General features: G+C 45.1%; 1 protein-coding gene and 1 long non-coding RNA gene across 6 annotated transcripts in view; both read right to left on the bottom strand.

The window, feature by feature from the left end:
• The window catches only part of LOC133480018 (cytochrome b5 reductase 4), a 59,125-nt gene extending 53,369 nt beyond the window's left edge, over nucleotides 1-5,756 (bottom strand). For all 5 annotated transcript variants that reach the window (XR_009789147.1, XR_009789146.1, XR_009789148.1 and 2 more), the window contains exons 1-4: nucleotides 5,293-5,756; nucleotides 5,034-5,187; nucleotides 4,461-4,561; nucleotides 4,195-4,279 (exon numbers count right to left, since the gene is read on the bottom strand). Coding sequence is in view for 2 of the 5 variants with exons in the window: in XM_061777647.1 (XP_061633631.1) it covers nucleotides 4,195-4,279; nucleotides 4,461-4,561; nucleotides 5,034-5,187; nucleotides 5,293-5,376 (424 nt within the window). In the remaining 3 variants the exon portion in view is untranslated. The remainder of the gene's footprint in view (nucleotides 1-4,194; nucleotides 4,280-4,460; nucleotides 4,562-5,033; nucleotides 5,188-5,292) is intronic.
• On the bottom strand, nucleotides 109-3,825 carry LOC133480019 (uncharacterized). Its single transcript, XR_009789149.1, has 4 exons — nucleotides 3,586-3,825; nucleotides 3,397-3,462; nucleotides 3,272-3,314; nucleotides 109-469 (listed from the first exon to the last, which is right to left on the bottom strand). It is a non-coding gene; the product is annotated as an uncharacterized LOC133480019 (long non-coding RNA).
• Nucleotides 5,757-20,620: the final 14,864 nt, after the last annotated feature.

The raw sequence follows: 20,620 nt of genomic DNA, 5'->3' as shown, positions 1-20,620 counted from the left end.
CGTTCTTTCGTAATTAGCAGTGAAATATAAGCTACTTTCAGCCAAATCCGTTTCTGGAGGAAAAAAACGGACAAAAAAGCCTTTTTGTGAAAGCAGACACATCAAGCAGAACAATGACTTAGACACCAGTATTTTTTTTTTCCTTTAGTGAAAATCTCAAACATCTGAACATAAACCAACACCGAGAAAGTACTTTTGACAGAAAAAAGTATAACTATGAACAGAATTTACATTCGACAAAAATGCATGAACAAATGGGGCTCCCACATTGCACTTTTTTCCTCCAAACTCTCCTCCTCTACAGTTTGCTCAATGGTCCAGGTTTTTATTACCTTGTGCATAAAATCTTGCAAGGTTTTATATACATCTCGATTTTATTCTTTGGTGGCAGTGAATGGGATCTTGTGTGGTTGTCTCCTTGTGTGGTGGTCTCCTTGAAACCAGTCGCTACTTCTGCTTGAAGCAGAACCTGTGCAGTTTAGAAATATAACTATTACTATAAAATACATTGTTGAAATCCCCTCCTTGAGCCGTCACCTTGTCTTGGTGGAGGGGTTTGTGTGTCCCAGTGATCCTAGGAGCTAAGTTGTCTGGGGCTTTATGCCCCTGGCAGGGTCACCCATGACAAACAGGTCCTAGGTGAGGGACCAGACAAAGCACGGCACAAAGACCCCTAATGATGACGACAAACAATGGACTTTGTTTTCCCTTGCCCGGACGCGGGTCACCGGGGCCCCCCACTGGAGCCAGGCCTGGTGGTGGGGCTCGAAGGCGAGCGCCTGGTGGCCGGGCCTGCACCCATGGGGCCCGGCCGGGCACAGCCCGAAAGGGTAACGTGGGTCCCCCTTCCCATGTGCTCACCACCTGTGGGAGGGGCCATAGGGGTCAGGTGCAGTGTGAGCTGGGCGGTGGCCGAAGGCAGGGACCTTGGCGATCCGATCCCCGGCTACAGAAGCTGGCTCTAGGGACGTGGAATGTCACCTCTCTGGCTGGTGTGTGAGGTCGAGAAGTTCCGACTAGATATAGTCGGACTCGCCTCCACGCACAGCTAGGCCTCTGGTACCAGTCCTCTGGAGAGGGGTTGGACTCTCTTCCACTCAGGAGTTGCCCACGGTGAGAGGCGCCGAGCAGGTGTGGGTATACTTATTGCCCCCCGGCTCGGCGCCTGTACGTTGGGGTTCACCCCGGTGGACGAGAGGGTAGCCTCCCTCCGCCTACGGGTGGGGGGACGGGTCCTGACTGTTGTTTGTGCCTATGCACCAAACAGCAATTCAGAGTACCCACCCTTTTTGGAGTCCTTGGAGGGGGTGCTGGAGAGCGCTCCCGCTGGGGACTCCATTGTTCTGTTGGGGGACTTCAATGCTCATGTGGGCAATGACAGTGAGACCTGGAAGGGCGTGATTGGGAGGAACGGCCCCCCCGATCAGAACCAGAGCGGTGTTCTGTTATTGGACTTCTGTGCTCGTCACAGATTGTCCATAACGAACACCATGTTCAAGCATAAGGGTGTCCACACGTGCACTTGGCACCAGGACACCCTAGGTCGCAGTTCGATGATCGACTTTCTGGTCGTGTCATCGGACTTGCGGCCGCATGTCTTGGACACTCGGGTGAAGAGAGGGGCGGAGCTGTCAACTGATCACCACCTGGTGGTGAGTTGGCTCCGATGGTGGGGGAAGATGCCGGTCCGACGTGGCAGGCCCAAACGTATTGTGAGGGTCTGCTGGGAACGTCTGGCAGAATCCCCTGTCAGAAGGAGTTTCAACTCCCACCTCCGACAGAACTTTGCTCATGTTCCGGGGGAGGCGGGGGACATCGAGTCCAAGTGGACCTTGTTCCGCGTCTCCATTGCTGAGGCGGCCGAACAGAGCTGTGGCCGTAAGGTGGTCAGTGCCTGTCGTGGCGGCAATCCCCGAACCCGTTGGTGGACACCAACGGTGAGGGATGCCGTCAAGCTGAAAAAGGAGTCCTATCGGGCCTTTTCGGCCTGTGGGACTCCTGAGGCAGCTGATGGGTACCGGCTAGCCAAGCGGAATGCAGCTCTGGTGGTCGCTGAAGCAAAAACTCTGGTATGGGAGGAGTTTGGTGAGGCCATGGAGAAAGACTGTTTTGTGGACTTGGAGAAGGCGTTCGACCGTGTCCCTCGGGGGGTCCTGTGGGGGTGCTTCGGGAGTATGGGGTAGCGAACCCCCTGATACGGGCTGTTCGGTCCCTGTACGACCGGAGTCAGAGTTTGGTCCGCATATCCGGCAATAAGTCGGACTCGTTTCCGGTGAGGGTTGGACTCCGCCAAGGCTGCCCTTTGTCACCGATTCTTTTCATAACTTTATAGACAGAATTTCTAGGCGCAGACGAAGCGTAGACGGGGTCCGGTTTGGTGGCCTCAGTAACGCATCTCTGCTTTTTGCTGATGATGTGGTTCTGTTGGCTTCATCAAGCCGTGACCTCCAACTCTCACTGGAGCAGTTCGCAGCCGAGTGCGAAGCGGCTGGGATGAGAATTAGCACCTCCAAATCTGAGACCATGGTCCTCAGTCAGAAAAGAGTGGCATGCCCTCTCCAGGTCGGGGATGAGATCCTGTCCCAAGTGGAGCAGTTCAAGTATCTTGGGGTCTTGTTGTTCACGAGTGAGGGAAGAATGGAACGGGAGATCGACAGGCGGATCGGTGCAGCGTCTGCAGTGATGCGGACTTTGTATCGGTCCGTTGTGGTAAAGAAGGAGCTAAGCCGAAAGGCGTAGCTCTCGATTTACCGGTCGATCTACGTTCCTACCCTCACCTATGGTCAAGAGCTGTGGGTCGTGACCGAAAGAACAAGATCCCGGATACAATCGGCCGAAATGAGTTTCCTCCGCAGGGTGTCCGGGCTCTCCCTTAGAGATAGGGTGAGAAGCTCGGTCATCCGGGAGGATCTCAGAGTCGAGTCGCTGCGCTCCTCCGCATTGAGAGGAGGCAGATGAGGTGGCTGGGGCATCTGATTCGGATGCCTCCCGGACGCCTCCCTGGTGAGGTGTTCCGGGCACGTCCCACCGGGAGGAGACCACGGGGACGACCCAGGACACGCTGGAGAGACTACGTCCTCCGGCTGGCCTGGGAACGCCTCGGGATCCGCCCGGAAGAGCTGGATGAAGTGGCTGGGGAGAGGGAAGTCTGGGCGTCCCTGCTCAAGCTACTTCCCCCGCGTCCCGACCCGGATAAGCGGTAGAAAAATGGATGGATGGATGGACATTGTTGAAATTGCTGTCGTGGACACAAAAAAAATCTTTCAATTACCTGCGTATTGGAATGGGAGTCGAACGTCTGCTGGATGCATAACCTGGAAGTTTAAAAAAATCTATGATTATTAGAGAATACTTTTTATTGATGACGTTTTCTGCAAGGGTTAAAAAAAAAATTACTTTTCTTCCTCGCAGTCCGAAAAGAAGTTCGACTCGCGGGTCTTGAATTCCTGCAAGATGGACGAGCTGTGAATGGAAAACTCTAATCAGTACTGGAGACAGATGTTACATTGTAATGTGAACTAGTGGGACTAAATTCTGTTTTTTTGGCTCACTAAATATAGCTAACGCTAGCTGCAAACAAGTTACCTTAGTCTTCATCTTCGTCGGAGGAAGCTCGGGATGAAGCTTGGCTGCTTCGAGGCTATCCAGGGGACTTCACTCATCTGACGATTCTGGATCCCATTTATTCAAATCCTGGTCGGCAGACGATCAGCTGGCGAGCGGCCGAGAGCATCCCGCCGTACGTATGGGCCGGCATTTTGGACGATCGCTTTGCAACAAAGCGATCGGCTCGGAGCGTCATCCTTTATTGATTCGCCGCATGATTCCGTCAGTCACAGGAATATTTTTCCTGCCTTGGCGCAGTAACTTTATAGTACCGAAAGCATTGTTTTATTTTTGAGATTTCTTTTATTTTGTCTTCTCTCTTTTCCGCCAATATGTTTGTCTCTTCTCCTTGTCTCTTGCACCCCGCCGGCCCGCCCCCTGCTTCTTCTTCCTCTGAGGAACGGACGTTCACCTCTACAGGGTGACATTCCTCGTTGCAGTTATCCAGAGGCTTGACGATCACGCAAACCGCACAGACCCTCCCCCGCCCATCCCCGTCAAAGAAAAATGCCATTGATGTCTTTAGACGGCACTGGGAGCGAATAGATGGATTCTGAATGACGTCTTCGGACGGAATGAGTCAAATACCTTTAATTGCTGTGGTGGGCTTCGTCGCCATCCTGCCCACCAGACACTCTTTCAACATGGACTCATAGTTTACCCACCGATGGACCTGTGGACAAACAGTCACTTTGTTGAGTCTTTACTTATTTGCAACAGTTTAAAACTCCTAAGTCAAAGTCAAGGCCCAAGTACAAATGGGAAGCACAATTTGCAGGTATTGGTTGTGTATAATGTAAAATGCAGTGCCAGTTTAAATAGAAACGTTAACACTCAGCATAAAACATCCACACCTGATCGAAGAGGTCAGTGCCATCTATGCCTGCTGCTTTCATCAGCTCATCTTCTCCACCAGGGTGGTAGTCCATATAGGGAGTGACATTATACACCATACCTACAAGCAGAAAGGCTCATTTATCGCACATCGGTCTGCCGGCAGTCGAGGGCGTACACCGCCTCTCACACGAAGTCAGCCTGGAATGCATAGTTACCAGTTGACCATGTTAAGCTCAAAAGATTAAGAGCGAGAACATTTGACGGACAGATGATGTTGCAGTGAGACTCTTACATTTCCATGAACACATTTTGGCATGTGTTTTGGGAAAGCTGGCACTAGCATTAGCATTAAACCAAACATAGAAAATGTGTATGTTACTGATAGTGTGCCACCACAGCAGCGGGCAACGTTCTAGCACACGGGGAGAAGTTCGATTCGTGTCGGGTGCCGTGCTCAATGCCACGGCACGTCGGCTTTGAGTGCCTGTTAGTCAAAGTCATTCAACCAAAGGTCCTTTCAGTCACAATTTTAGCCCCAAGAGTCCTCAAGTGAGTTGACATCTCTCTCGTGGCAGCCTGTGGCAGCTTACCTCGTATACAAGTCCAGCAGTCATTCCTGGTGTTGTGTTTCTGCAATTCCTCTTGGGTAACTTCAATCCGACGCCCCCTCAAGCCGGTGAGATCTTTTCCACTTTTGGAGAACCGAATCCAGTCCATTAGACTGTGGCCTGGTTTCAAGGCAACCTTCATTGTAAAGGACAGGCATATACTTGAGGACGCGTAAACTCGATGCATTATTTCCAACAAACGTTTACAATCCAAACGTTTCATTAGATGTGTCCTTGTTACCTTGGCCCTGCCCGACTGGCCGGGCCGGGCGACCCGCTGCTGGGAGCTCGGCGAAGGGAACGACTGAGTTGGAATGTTCAACATGTTGCGAATGCCTCGCGGTTACCTCAACATTCGAAGAAAAGGTCTCGACCTCGGCAAATAACAAATGAACCAAAACGCGCTCAACCTTGCCGAGAGCAAAATATGTGACTCGCAAAATTGCCTCAGTTCTGACACATCTCTGTCGACACTATCGCGCGATGCAACTGAGCTACGATGAAATAGGTAACAAGCTACTAATATTCACAAAATAAAACGTGTCAACAACATCATTTTACAGCTCGCTCAGTCTGTTATGAGCGACGTGCAAAATCCGCCGATTAACCACAACGCCCAAGTGAATTAGCCATTTTTTAGTAAAACTACATTATTCGTCTCATGTTGCAACACCACCAACAGTGAAACGTCATCATACCACGACGGAAATGAGACCTCTTCTTTTCTTGTAACGCCGGTTGATAGTCAAACTTGATGGCGCATTAGCGCCTCCTTCTGTCTGTTCCAACTTTGGAACAGACAGATCTGGATTCCATAGATATGAAATTATATAAATAGAAGTCAATCATTTTATTTTTAAGTCCCGTGCCCCTTAAAAATCCGAGCAATATTGTAACTTATTGTAACGTATTGTAACTTATACGTATCCCAGAGACTCCTCTTCCTGGCACTCCTCACATAACCTTGACTTATGTTTTCCTATCATCTTTACAGTTTTATTTAAACCACAGTAACCCAACCTTAACCTTGTTCAAATATTGTTTCCTCCCTCCTCTGCGCACTACTTACGCTATCGACTTTAATATACTTTTTAATCTTGCACAAATGTCTCCCTTTCCCTTCTCTATCCCATCTTTCCTGCCATAGTTGATTGATTTGACAACATATTCAACTTTTGGCCTCTGCTTTTCTAATATCATTTCTACAGTTACTTTCTTTTTCTCCAAAGCCCTCTCATTCCCTTGAACCCCTTCAAGTGCCAGACTTGACCACCTTGTTTTGCTACTCTAGCAACTGACTGAAAAACTTTGAATAAAATAGCTTGTGCTATATCTTCCTCCATGAAGTGACTGTGGCACTCATCCTAAAATGTAAGAAACCTGTCTCGTGCTATTAAATTCCCAAAATGACCCCCGTGACCTTTCCCATATTCCGAGCAATCCACCAATTTTCCCTTTGTCGGACGTGACTCCTTGTGTCCTTTCAATTGGACCGCTTGGCTGGATCTCATTTCTTCATCAGTAAACTCCCTGGTCCTCGATCCTCTGTGTCCATAGTCGAGCCATGGTCGACAAGCGAAGGAGCGAGGGGACAAATATTTGGAGACAGATGTCATTTTGTGGAAACAGCAATTCAAGATGATGTCACGTCATAGACGCATGTCACAAGTCAATCATCTCCAGGGCTGAATTATTCGTATCACAACGTAGTCCATGCTTGCGTATGCGTTTATGTTTCAAGTGGAATTCATTTCAGCTCAAATATGAACGACACTATGACTCTTAATAACTAATTTGGAGTGATTTGTAACGTGGAATGCAAACATTGTAGAGCCAACAAAACTTTATTTCCTTGATGTGGCCAAATGCAAATGCAAGAAAATGACCTAATGTTTACAAACTTTGGTATATGAGCCTAGTGTAATTCAATAACTTCGGTATTAAATGCTGCCCCAAATTATAACAGACACTCAGCTGTATGTATATTTCAACTAATATGATCAAGGAAAAATCTAAATATTCATGAAACATAAAGCATAAACTGGAGTGTGATTATTTGTTGGTGGTCATCCAGCATTGTCCTGCCCAAGGCTTGAACCCACAACCACTGTGCCCCAGGCCAGACTGCTTACCCACCTCTAATTTCTCCAAACCATAGTCTTGTCAGACTAGTCCGGTCACATCCAATCCATTTTGCCTTGGGTACGGTTAGTCGGGTGCTTCACCTAAAATGAATCCAAGCACCGCCAAACCTCTGATCCTAGAATTGCCCTTTCACGCCCCTTAGAGCTGTGTGCCAAGGGGGCGGCTACGCTAGTGGGGGCAAAGTGTCCGTGCATTCCATTTTTGTGGGCAGCATGAAAACTAAAATCAGAATTCTCGCGCATTATGTTGCATACGGTTGCACACAACACCGTACAATCGCGTCAAGGAAACTAGGAGTAATGTTACATTGGTAAGAATAGTTTTGAGCTCTTTTTTCCTAATTAAATCTTGTTGAGCGCTTCCATTCTATGAGCGCTTCAGTAACCGCTTTGGCTACTAGCAAAACACAAATGCAAGCTAGCAGCTTGATAGCCAAATACCAGATGATTAATAGACACCATAGTATAGTTGTACAAGCAGTTGTAGTGGTACTAAAAGTACAAGTAGAAATGGTGGTATAAAGAACTTCTTGAGTAAAAGTAGTATCAGGATTTGTAACAGTATTAAAGTCCACGGTGAAGTGATACTACTGTGTTACTACTTACTCAAGGACACGCACGACAATGTCAATGCTGTTGCCCTAGCCCAGTGTTTCTCAAGCAGTGTGCCGTGAGCGCTCCTCACGTGTGCCGTGGGAAATGTAAAAAATGGACGTCATTATTAAAAAATGTATATTATTTACAAGAAATAATGTCTCTTTATGCCAGTAAGGCATAGTGACAGACAGAACAAATGAATGCTCTTCTATTAGACGGCAGGAAGTACACGCAGCAATTACTGTGTATTACTGTCACTTTTTGTGACATTCTTGTTTGTTGGTGTGCCGTGAGATTTTTCAATTGTAAAATATGTGCCTTGGCGCCATAAAGGTTGGAAATCATTAGTTCGTTGGAAACTTGAAGAAGAGGCCCTCCTCCAAGCACATTTCCTTCGTACATCCCAATCAACGTGGAAATGAGCGCACATGTCGGAGTAGCCGACTCCTCCCTGTCCACGCCCACATTTAAATATGCAAATCATATTCACATGAACCCTGCACCTGAGATGCCGATCTCTGCATGATCGGAAAAAAAGGAAAATGAGCAAGGAAATGAAGAGAAATATGTTTTCTGAATATGAAGTTTCTCAATGAAGTGGAGGCACGCAAGAAAATCCTCTTTGGCACGCTGTCCTCCGGCGTCAACAACGCGCGAAAGAGGAGCGAATGGGACAGCGCGTGTGCGGCTGTCGATGCTGTGGAGACAGAATAGCGCGCACACGCTGAACGAAAAAAGTCATGAAGGTGGATGTGAAGCGGAGGACGGCGGCTGCCCACCGCCAAAGTGTGGCCAAAAAAAGGCAGAAGAACCGGCGCGGAGGGCCTCACCCCGTTCGAGGAGAGAATGGCTGCGATCATGGGTGTCGCTGCTCTCTCAGGGGGGATGGGAGGACGTGTGGCTGACTGTGATCACCCCACAAGGTTAATACCATGTATCTTTATGACTCAGAACAAATGTGCTCATACAGTAACCTACACTCAGCCCTCTGACATAAAAGCTTCATGCGTAAATGTTCTATGTGTGGTATTTGTCAAATAGAAGCACATCTGCATATCAAAGAGGATATCAAAAACTTTGACTCCTTTTTGATTCCTCAATTTATTATTTTAATACACAGGAGAGGATACGCACACTGACAAAAAAAAATCATGTTTTTTTTCTACACCTTGAGAAAGCCTCCGTTGCACAATGTAATCTTATCCCAAGTGTTGCACTGAGGCAACTGGTCATTTATTTGAACAAAGTTAAGAAACCCGTTTTGCCCTTTTTTTTGGGCACAAGCATGCCTTTTTTTTTTTTTAAATTTGAATGATTCCGGGAGAACCAGAATGTTCCAATCGGTTCTTGATTGTTGATGCCCGGGCTCTCCCTTAGAGATAGTCGGCCATCCGGGAGGGGCTCAGAGTGGAGCCGTTGCTCCTCCGCATTGAGAGGGGCCAGATGAGGTGGGTCGGGCATCTGGTTAGGATGGCCCCCGGATGCCTCCCTGTTCCAAACGTCCTACCGGGAGGAGGCCCCGGGGATGCTGGAGGGACTATGTCTCCCGGCAGGCTTGGGAACGCTTTGGGATCCCCCATCAAGTGCTGGGGAGGGGCAAGTCAGCTGCTGCCCCCGCGACCCTGACCCTATAGAAGAGGAAGAAAATGGTTCGATGGATGGATACACGGACAGACGGACGTCATGACATGTTGTCTCGTAACAAGTTAGTTTGTCTGGTAAGTTTAATGATCATTCTTAGTTGGAGCATCAACTCAGAATTCGTTTTTACAGGGCCTTGGAGGGCAGCAAAATGGAGGACATGACTTCAAGAAGAACTTTAGACTATTCTATTCATACGAAATGATTTGAGAGCATTTCTTGAATAGTTTACTCAAAACATTAAGGCATCATCAGTATAGAGTTACACCCCAGGCAACCGAATTCCATAGCTGTTATCATTTAAATACAGGCAAAGCAAATTTACATCAGTCTCTATTGTAGGCCGGTGGGAATGGTAAGAAGCCTCTTATTGTTATGGAAGCTGCAAAAAAGCAACTTTACAGTAGGTAGTCTAGATGTACCCTGTGATGAATAACCAATCTCTGACAGAATTTTGCTTTTCATGCGTTCAAATGTATGGAGCACGAGTGTGGCTAAAGATAAGCCTCAGACGCACTGACACACAAAGGCTAAATACATTGTGTGTATGCTTCCTGGCTGCCGGGAGAAACATGCGCTACGTCTGTCTACAGTTCCGTGAAAAAGGTTTGGCCCGCTTCTCAAATTCTTAGATTTTTGCATAGTTTTCCCACTTTAAGAATTAAGATCATCAAAATAATGTAAATATTAGACAAATACGACTCAAGTCAACATCAAATGTTGTTTTTAAATGGGGATTTTATTTATTAAGGAAACAAATATTCAAAGCTACCTGGCCATGTGTAAAAAAAAAAAAAGAATGCCCCCCTACTGTGTTAAATCCTGAATTAATTTTCACTGACCACACCCAAGCCTGATTACCTCCAGACCTGTTCAATTTGACAAAATGTCCCAAAACCTCAAAAAGCTGCAACAAAATGCCATGATCCAAAGAAATAAGAAATGAAGTCATCTCAGTTTGGAAAGGGTGAAAGGCAAAGATATCTCTACAGTCTTGAGCGTGTTCAGCTGCAGGTTGCGTCGGCCGCACCGCAGCTCCGGCCGCTCCGCTTCCTGTCGATAGGCAGACTCGTCACCGTCTTTGATGAGGCCGACGACAGCGGTGTCATCTGCAAACTTCAGGAGTTTGACAGCCGGGTGCGTTGAGATGCAGTCGTTCGTGTCGAGAGAGAAGAGCAGCGGAGAGAGGACGCAACCTTGGGACGCCCCAGTGCTGATGCTGCGTGTGGATCAGGTGGCCTCCCCCAGCCTCCCATGCTGTGTCCTGCCCATCAGGAAGCTGTAAATTCCCTGGCAGATGGCAGGCGAGACGCTGAGCTGGAGAAACTTGGAGGAAAGGAGTTCAGGGATGATGGTGTGGAACGCAGAGCTGAAGTCCACAAACAGGATCCTCACATAGGTCTCCGCGCTGTCGAGGTGTTCTCGGATGAAGTGCAGGCCCATGTTGACTGCATCATCCGCAGACCTGTTTGCTCAGTAGGCAAACTGCCGGGGGACCAGCAGGGGACCTGTGACGCTCTTGAGGTGGCCCACCACGAGGCGTTCTAAGGACTTCATGACCACATATGTCAAGGCGACAGCCCTGTAATCATTCAGACCCGAGATTGCAGGTTTCTTGGGGACCGGGATGATGGCGGAGTAAATGATTCCTCCTGAAGTGTCGGTACATGACTGAAAGTATCGATGCTTCACGGGGCTTCATCTCAAAGACTTTACAAGTCAATGGGTTCAAGTCACGAGTCGTTGCTGTTCAAGTTTTTTAACATATTGTCAAGTCGAGTCTCAAGTCATCAAATTCGTGATTCGGGACTGACTCGAGTCCGAGTCCGAGTCACGTGACTCGAGTCCACACCTCTGGTACGTGTCACCTTTATCGGGGAAGGGTGGTGGAGTTTTGCATTTGTTCGACAGGGCCATCTCTTCCTAAGCACGTTACCTTGTTAATTTATTAGTGGGCAGAATCGATTAGCTGGCTAATCCGATCACAGCGGCTGCCATTGATCCCTCTGCAAGCGGCGAGACAATAAGCACTTTCAGCAAAGAGACGCTCAATATCTCTTTCACAATTGGCTCTTCCACAGCTTAATTGGCTGAAACAAGCCAAACATTTTGGTTTCGCTCTCAGCGGGAGATCAATGGAGGAAATGAGCACTGAATTTTCATGACTTTCTTAACAAGCTGAAGTCAGTGTTTTTTTCTTTGAGCTCTCCAACATACCACCCCCCCCGCAACCTTTCCCCTTCCCGGGCTAAAGTCTTCTTCCTTAATCGTGATTAGTTTCGATACAATTCATTTTATGCTCATGTAAAGTGGAATGGTACAAAGAGCTCTCTCTCCAGAGACTTTCAATTTGACTCTTATTTGTCCAATCGTTTGAGACTTGAACCATTCATGTGTGGAAGCGGAGTTTTATTATTTCTTTTTGTTTCAACCTTAATGAGCAACTTCGTCACTTGGGCCGTCCTCGCTTCAGGCGGCTCTATCGGACATTTGTTTTGTTTTTTGGGATTTGACAGAATTGTCAAGAATCTTTGCTTAGCCCTGAGCAAACGTGGTTGCTCCCGCTCTCCATTCATGGCTGGATTAAGCTCAAGCAAATGGAATTACTTGAGTGATTGCTTCAAAGCGTTGCTGTCAGAAAAATTACATGTATCATACATACAATCTTCAACTTTGAATACACAACAATCCTCAAGGCTAAACAAAATAATCAATCAATATGATTTGATGACAAATATCACGTGTTGCAAGTGATGAGATGAAATGTACTTTTTTTTGTTTTTACATCTAACTAAAGTAAAATAATAATATATCATATTTATATCATAATAATGATAATAATAGGTATTTAAGACCCGTTGTGTACCTCTTGAACATTTGTTTCTTCTTTCTTTCTTTTCTGTGAGGTCCATGTGGGAATCAGCTGACGTCCATAAATCAGACATGGATGCAGATTTCCTTTTTTTTCTGCGGCAGGATTCACATTTTGTCCGCCATGAAATAACGATGTTGCAGAGTAGAAGGTCAAAACATTTGGAATCCTTTCCCTCCCCTGAAACAAACTCAAATTGTGTGGTCTGCCTGCTTGAAATAGAATTGAAAAGTACGGGTGCTATCGTTCAGTTTTAGTCCTGCGTTTCAGCCAATAGCCGTATATTGTAATTCATATACAGTAGGTATACATATTTACATATATGAAATCATGAAGCTTCCATCATTGGCACAATGCGGTAAACTAAGGAAAGCACCCAGCAGCTGAAATGCTTTTTTCAGGAATAGGAAAAGTCAAAGAAATCCAGATTCATCCAGATTCACCACTCTTTCTTCGAACCTAAAGATTAAAAAAAAAAAAAAAAAAGTCCTTTTTAAAGGCAGATATATATACTTTTATGTGACAAAAAGTACTTGAATGAAAGTGAGCAAAGTGATTTGTCAATCATAAATGCTAAACAAGCACTGAGAAATTCGAACTTGAATTGATATTAGACGACAGTGACGTGCGATGTGTGTGTGCGGATTCACACCCAAAATCATCATCAGAAACACAAACCGAAGAACTCAAATTGAAAAGAATTTCATTTCATCTTTTTTGAGACCTTCCTGGAACGCACGTTCCTGCAATACCATATAGTCCAAACCTAATCTGTCGGTGGAAGAGGGGAAACGCTTGAAGGTTTGAACAAATTATTTGGGGGGATTATCTATACATATTTTAAACTTGGATTAACCTCGCCAGGCTCTTATAAACACTTTCTATATTCTTAAACACATTAAACACTTAACATACAGCAATGCACAGTAGTATTATGTACATTTCATTTTTTGTAATACCAATGTTTTTATTGTTGTTGTTTTTGTTTTTGTTTACTGTTTTAATGTTTATGGCCTGGAAGCGTTTATTTTACCACACCAAAAAAATGACATCCTCCACTCAAAATCCAGCGATATGGCGAATTACAAAAAAACAAATCCAAATCACAATGCGCTGATTGCGTAATCGGCGAGCCGCAATATAGCGAGGGAACGCCGGCATGTACTGTCTGCAGCCAGGTTGCAATTGGAATTGAGACTCTCTTCTCAATTGCCTTTCAGGGCATAAATGAAGTTGAAATCAAATAAATACATACATATATAGACACACACAGTATATATGTAGATTAGTGCAAGCACACATGTAAATGGCAGTTTCCAAACGTTTGAAAGAGCTCATTGTTGTCGTCCACCTGCCTTACCGCCGTCACCGTTCCAGCAACACATCGGAATCGGATGCAGGATTTTTGCTTAATCCGCTCTCTGCTTGTTCCCGCATCAGTCTGAGTCTCACAGTGTCACGTTGTCTGTTCCTGCCTGGCAGTCCAGGGGTATTGTGTTCACCCGCTATGTATGGAAATGCATATAACACATGTTATTCATTCCTACATGCGTCCACATGCAGGAATGAACAAGTGATCAAGGGGAGAGCTGACAATACAATTGGGGTTTGTGAGCGCCACCTAACATGTGCTTGAACAACGCTGATTAGCCAAAGTTTCTTATTTAGCAGTCGTCTGACCTTGTTGTTCCTATTGACAGAAACTAATACATGAATCAACTTTTCTTGTCAGGGTGATTCATTCGTCCAAAATTCGGAAAATAAAATATGTATTTTGGTGTTACAATCATAATCTGATTTGAAAAGGATATCAAACAATGGGGGTGGTCATCAATTATGAATTGAGTCATTCATTTCTTTAAGCAGTTTCTCATTTCCAATGTTGACCCGGAGGCAATTTAGGGTTCAGTGTCTTGCACAAGGACACTTAGACAGCGTACAATCGGAGCTGGGATTCAAACCACCGCCAGCTCTACCAAATGAGCCAAGGGCGCCCAATTCAAAAAACAAAAAGAATCGCTACTCCACCCGGCTGTTGGGTCTCGACAATAAAATGCGGATGCTGGTCTCTGTGTTATGTCTGAGGATGTTAATCTTGGTCGTAAAAGATCGGGTTGATATTTCCTTTTTGATGATCCTTTGAAGAGGAACAAAGAGCGGAGCTGTCGCGGAGATTATCCCATTACACCGCGGCTGGACGCGCCCACCCAAAATGGGTGCGGACTGCGGGGCTGTCATATCAGTAACAATGGCGAATTCATTCTGGCCTGCTCACTTCCACGTATCCATATTAGCTACGCAGTATTCACCTGCGGGGATGCGAAAGAAATATCACTTAAATGCTGCAAATTGAAAAATATGATTTTCTAAGGTCCCCGTCACTCATTGAAATCTTTCATTTTCCTCTTTTCGCCACCCCGTCTATCTATGTCCGCAGGATGAATCACCCTCAATTAAAGTGGAGAAATGACTGTATATAGTGTATAGAGCCGGTGTCAAACTCAAGGCCCGGGGGCCAGATGCGGCCCGCCAAAGCAAATCATGCTCGTCCACCTCCGGGATTTTTGCTCAAATCTGTACCCAAATTGTCATCGTGATAAACGATAATGTTGAGATATTGCATTTTTCTGTTACCAAACCCTTCATCTACAGTAACTTCAACAATACTTGAACAAACTATTATCCTTGTCTTCTGATTTCAAAACTAGTTATCCCTCAATTTGTTGTGTTCTCGTAATAATATGATTTGGTGATGAAACATTTCACTCTTCTGTGGGAAATCAGAACGACAAATATTCGTTTGACGCCCCTGGTATAGAGGTTTGCCTCAGAGAGAAGAGCAGGGAAGACATTTCTGTCATGATCTTCTGCCTTTTAAGGAGGGAAGCACTCTTTTCCTCATAATATGGTGGAGGAAAAAAAATGATCATGCGGAGTTTGATGAAGAGGTTGTCCAACACGTGCAGTGAGCCTTGCGCTTGCACAAAAATCAAGATATGCCAGTTTTTGTGCTCTGCTACGAAAATAGAGCCCATGGTCTTAACTTAGTAGATCCGCCAGTCAATCGCAAGGTATATACAGGCAAGCGACCAGTTAGAGTCTTCAATTAACCTCCGGTACATGTTTATGGAGGAGGAAGTGTTGCGAGAAAACACACATGCAAACACTACCTGAGCACAGACTCGAATCCAGAAACCTCGGGCCTGCGAAACAGACGTGCTAATCATTACTCTCTGCTGCCCAAGTAGTTGTTTTAATGGGGGAACATCTTGTACAGTCTTTTAATCTGTAAGAACAACCTTACCGATTCCAAATTGTATGACCAATGGTTTGTCGTGGGATGAAATTGTTTGTTTGACAGACTGAATTCTTGTAGTTTGGGGAAACAAAGTGCATGGAAGTCTGGAAAGGAAAGTTTCAAAGCCTAAACAGTATACAAGTAAGCAAATGAGTTTCCTTCTTGTTGCTCGTCTGATGGAAATTTTGGGGGTATGGAGAAGACTCATTTGCATGACAGTTATTTACAAACGTTTGTATGATCCGGGGGCCATTTGTTACCAGGCTGCACAGATAGACACACACACACACACACACACACACACACAGTCAAAGACTACTAGAAAGTCCGTCACTTTTTCTGTTACCCTCACAAAAAAATCCTGCAATATTTAATTTGCACAGTAATTACATGCAGCATATCGGCAGGTCAATCCATATGACTACAGGCTTTTAACCTTGTCAGCGCAGTAATGCAGACAGGCAGTCTAATGGCGGACTTCTGTTCGCCGCGTTTACCCTCTCCCCATTTTGACCCCCTTAACACCTTGAATCCACTTTTTACTGTGCAGAAGCACGATCCACGGACAAATGACAGACGTAATATGAAACAGCTGAGTAGCTCATATCTGTTGACAGGAATAGGTAAATGAAGTCCCCACTGACAGACCAGGTCTGAAATGCACATCCTGACTGGTGTGTTGTGTGTTTTGCAGGGTGGGTTAAATGTAAGTCCCTTAACTTGAAAATACAATAATGTGATTGTACTGAAATTGTATTTTTAATGAGGGTGAGAAGCTCGGTCATCCGGGAGGGGCTCAAAGTAGAGCCTCTGCTCCTCCGCATCGAGAGGAGCCAGATGAGGTGGCTCTGGCAACTGGTTAGGATGCCCACTGGATGTCTCGCTGGGGAGATTTTCCAGGCACGTCCCACCAGGAGAAGACCCCGGGGACACGCCGGAGGGACTACGTATGTCTCCCGGATGGCTTTTTGAACGCCTCGGGATCCCCCGGGAACAGAACAGAACAAAGTTTCATGAGGGGAGTGAGAAAGGAAGACAAAAGAAAAAGCACTAACTGTAAACAAGATGAGAGAAGTAAATCCTTATATATCTAGAACAATGAAACATTAAATATGAGTGTTGTATGGGGCCGTAGTGCAACACCCAATGATGGAAGGACAGGAGAAGCATGCAGGACAAGGGTCGTGAACCCGGCTGTACAAATGAAGTGTGGTGGGAGTGACTATGTAAATTATAAGTCTATCGGACGAGAGTGTGAGTGAGGGGATACCAAAGCAATTCGCATATTCATGAGTTATTTGTCGCAATAAGTGAGTGCAAGGTGAATCGACGGGAGCGGCCTTCGGAATCCTCTCTTATGTAGCTTGACCTACACTCCGGCTTGCTTCCTTCTGTGGTGAAAGTCAAAGCCGCAATAAACTGTCTCAATCAAATGTCTAATGGGCATGCAGTGAAAAGGTAGCAACTGCAAGAGGTTGCTGTGCAAACATTTTCTTTGTATCAAGATAGCAAGATGCGTAGAGGGTTTTCTTATCAGTATTGGCCTTGAATATTCAGATTCCGAATGTCTCAGTCAACTGCAATGGACTGCAACTTTCAATAGACTGCTATGCCATGTGAGATATTGGGCTTTATTGCACTCTGTTGACTCGATTTCTCTAAATGAGTTACTTCATCTCACACGGAGAAACAGAAATTTCCCAAACTAACAAAAACAACAAAGGTACACACAGTAATTGATGAAAATTATTTGTCTTTTTTTTTTTTTTTACTTCTTGTATTTGTACATTTTAGAGTTTGTATTGTTTTACTTGATTTCTTTCTTTATTTATTTTTACACAAAAATCTGGATTGACTTCAGCACAGAGCAGGCCACCAGCTGAGCCAAACCGCCACAACGCTATGAGATGGAAGCCCTCACCTGGAAGCACAGTGACGAGGTATGTGTACCACGGTGCATGGTGGCGTCGCCGTACACGTGGACCACCTTGTTGGTCAAACATTGAGTGATGGACACCCCATCAAACCGGCACATTGTGATGTTGCACAATGGCCTCCACCAGTCCTGGTAGTAGTTCCCAGATATGAGCAGCTTCACGGGATCCAGTTTTTGAATGTGACGACAGACACGATGACGTGAAGAGCTCAATGCTGGTGGCCTGTCTCGCCGTGTGTGTGTGTGTGTGTGTTCGGGTATTCATATAATCAGGTGTGGAGATATCACAAGATTTTGCCAACAATTACATCACAATACAACGATTATTCAAAAAAATGATACTTGGGGGCAGAGGTGGAATCAAGTCACAAGTCAGTCTCAAGTCTTTGCCCTCAAGTCCCAAGTTGAGTCAGGCAAGTCCCGAGTCAGGTCCCAAGTCAAGACAGGCAAGTCAAGAGTCAATTCGAAGTCAAGTTCAAAGTCTCGGACTTGCACCTAGACTTTGAATTTGTCTCGGGACTTGTCTGTCTCGACTTGGGACTTAACTTGGCCCTTGAGGGCGAAGACCTGAGACTTACTTACGACTTGCAAAGCAATGACTTGGTTCCACCTCTGCTTGGGGGTAGGGAGGCAGGACATCTACAGTATATCCCATATCTATAGCTTGATTTACACTGCAGGCCCAAGTGCTTAATTTAGATTTCTTATTTCGATTTAGTACCACCTAACAAAAATATGTAGCTCTCAAAATACCACCATCCAGACATTAAAATACATTCGGCCAAAAGGTTCATCAAGAATGAAACAAAGGGTTCATTCTTCAAAAGTGCATTTAATATTATTGGGAGCTACTGATACATGATGCACAGTTTGAACATGATTCAGGCGGCATTATGGGATAGTGCTTAGCACATCTGCCACAGTTCTGAGGCTGCGGATTTACCCCGGGTACTCTGGCTTCCTCCCACATTCCTAAAACGTGTTTCTTAAATAATGCCATATGTGTCAAATTTGCTACAAGCATTTCAAAGACCAATTGCATCAACATATGGTAAAAATCTTACGCAAAGCTTTCTTGTGTACAATCTGATACTTGTCTTCTCACCCCTGGTGATTCACTTTTTCACAACAACATTTGGGGCAAAGTACACGTGACAATCCAAGATGGCCTGCATCAGTAGTTCCCAACTCAAAGAAAATATTTTGCTGTGAGATTTTCTTTTATATTTTAGCAGTATTTCAACATGAACACTTACTCTTTTAAAGCAAGTTATAATTACTTATATATATATATATATTTTGCATTTTAGTATGTAGTAAAATAATGCAGAAAATGTGAGTTCAATTTAGAGCAGTATATTTAGTGGTCAATCCCTTAATCGTCATTATCTTTTTTCTTTCTTGGTGCAACATGAAGAAGGAGGTCCAAAAGTGACACAGGCCAAAAGAACAAAGAAATCTGCAAAGAAAAAAGTAAAAAGGGAGGTGTACAGGTGGAGAAAGATCAAATCAAATTTGACCCTCCAAGATGTTCCATTTTTTGAGAGCACTGATAAAGCAATTGAAGAAAGATCTGAGTTTACACCTTACATGTACAGTATTTCAAACAGTTTGTTCCGGTACTGATGAAATGACACAGCTGGTTGCATATAAGAGGAACCTGTTCAGTGCACAGAAAGGAGAAAGATCAGTAAAAAAAATGTCAAAGAGATGGTTCTTGGCATGTACATGGGTTTGGTCCAGATGCTCAATGTAAGCGCCTATTTGGAAATTGAAACAAAGCATTGTACCTGTGCAACTTTGGGTTCGTCTGATCACTGTTTCATTCACTGACTACCAACATACAGGCCCAAACTTAAATATGCGAAGCCTGTGGTGAAAACAGTGAAGAAGTGGATCAATGATGGAACTTCAAGACTGTTTAGACTGCACAGATTGGAGTGGCTTCGAAACTTCAACAGGCAGCCTGGATGAATATGATCATATGATGATGATAGTGTCACATTATGCATGTTCAACAACAACAAGCTGCGGTTCACTACCAAACTGTGGCAACTTCAACCAACAGTCGCGGTCAACCTTATCCAATGGCTCTGTCCCCGTTCCAATCGACGTCTTCTTTAGCGTGGCGATCCACTCGGAAAATTGGTCCCGTTGAGTATCGGTATCGATTCCCCAGTACTGGGAATTGATACCGTACTGGTTAAAATGTGAAAGGTACTACAGATAATACAGATTTCTTTTTAGACTTGTCGAAATCAGAAACTTTATTTCTTCATCTCACATGGTCAAACAGAGATTTCCACAACAAACAGGACGTCTTAGGATGCCCTGGACTTTGCCTCCAATGTTGAAATTGCTTTGCACATGCACAAATGCAATGAATCAGATGCTGAGTTGTTGCTATGTTCATAACAATGAAATGTAGTCACTCTGGATTCATCACCTCATCTCCCATGTAAAAATACTTCAGGAGCTAGTGCAGCATTTCAAGTCTGTGAGATGCATCTTATTGCTTTTCTCTTCCTTTCTGATTTAAAAAAAAACAAAAAACATGCACAAGCAGCAGGAAGGAGAAGAGGGTGTTCTGTTTCAGGATTCACTGGAGTTAGCAGTGGAGGCTTGTGAATATAACACCGAGGATCAAGCTGTGCATGGAATTGTGAACAAAGAGATTAAAGGGTCCATAAAAAGAGCATTAGATCGTAGCCTGCACTCCTTGAACTTCAGAGAGGGGCTGTTTTTGCATTTGTTCGAGACGTGAGCCAAATGAAGGCCAAAGAACTTCAAATCTTGATTTAGAGTGATCTAATTTGACCATTCCACCATTGAATGTGTCCAAAGTATGGTCCATTTCCGAGCGTCACACACCTCTGCCGTCGATGCTGAACTCCCACCCCCCCCTTTTACTTGCAACCTGATCCTTGTTTGTAGAGCAATTGGTTGCACAGCCCTGCAGTGTCCATGGCCTGAAACACAGCGGTGACAAACTACGTACTCTTATCATTCAACTTGTATTAGTTTACAAACAGGGAAGAGAAAATTCGACGGGAAATGGCTGGTGCTCACTTCAAATGACTC

This window comes from Phyllopteryx taeniolatus, chromosome 6 (assembly GCF_024500385.1).
Source record: "Phyllopteryx taeniolatus isolate TA_2022b chromosome 6, UOR_Ptae_1.2, whole genome shotgun sequence".
NCBI classification, from domain to species: domain Eukaryota; kingdom Metazoa; phylum Chordata; class Actinopteri; order Syngnathiformes; family Syngnathidae; genus Phyllopteryx; species Phyllopteryx taeniolatus.
This window is presented reverse-complemented; position numbering and strand designations above follow the sequence as displayed.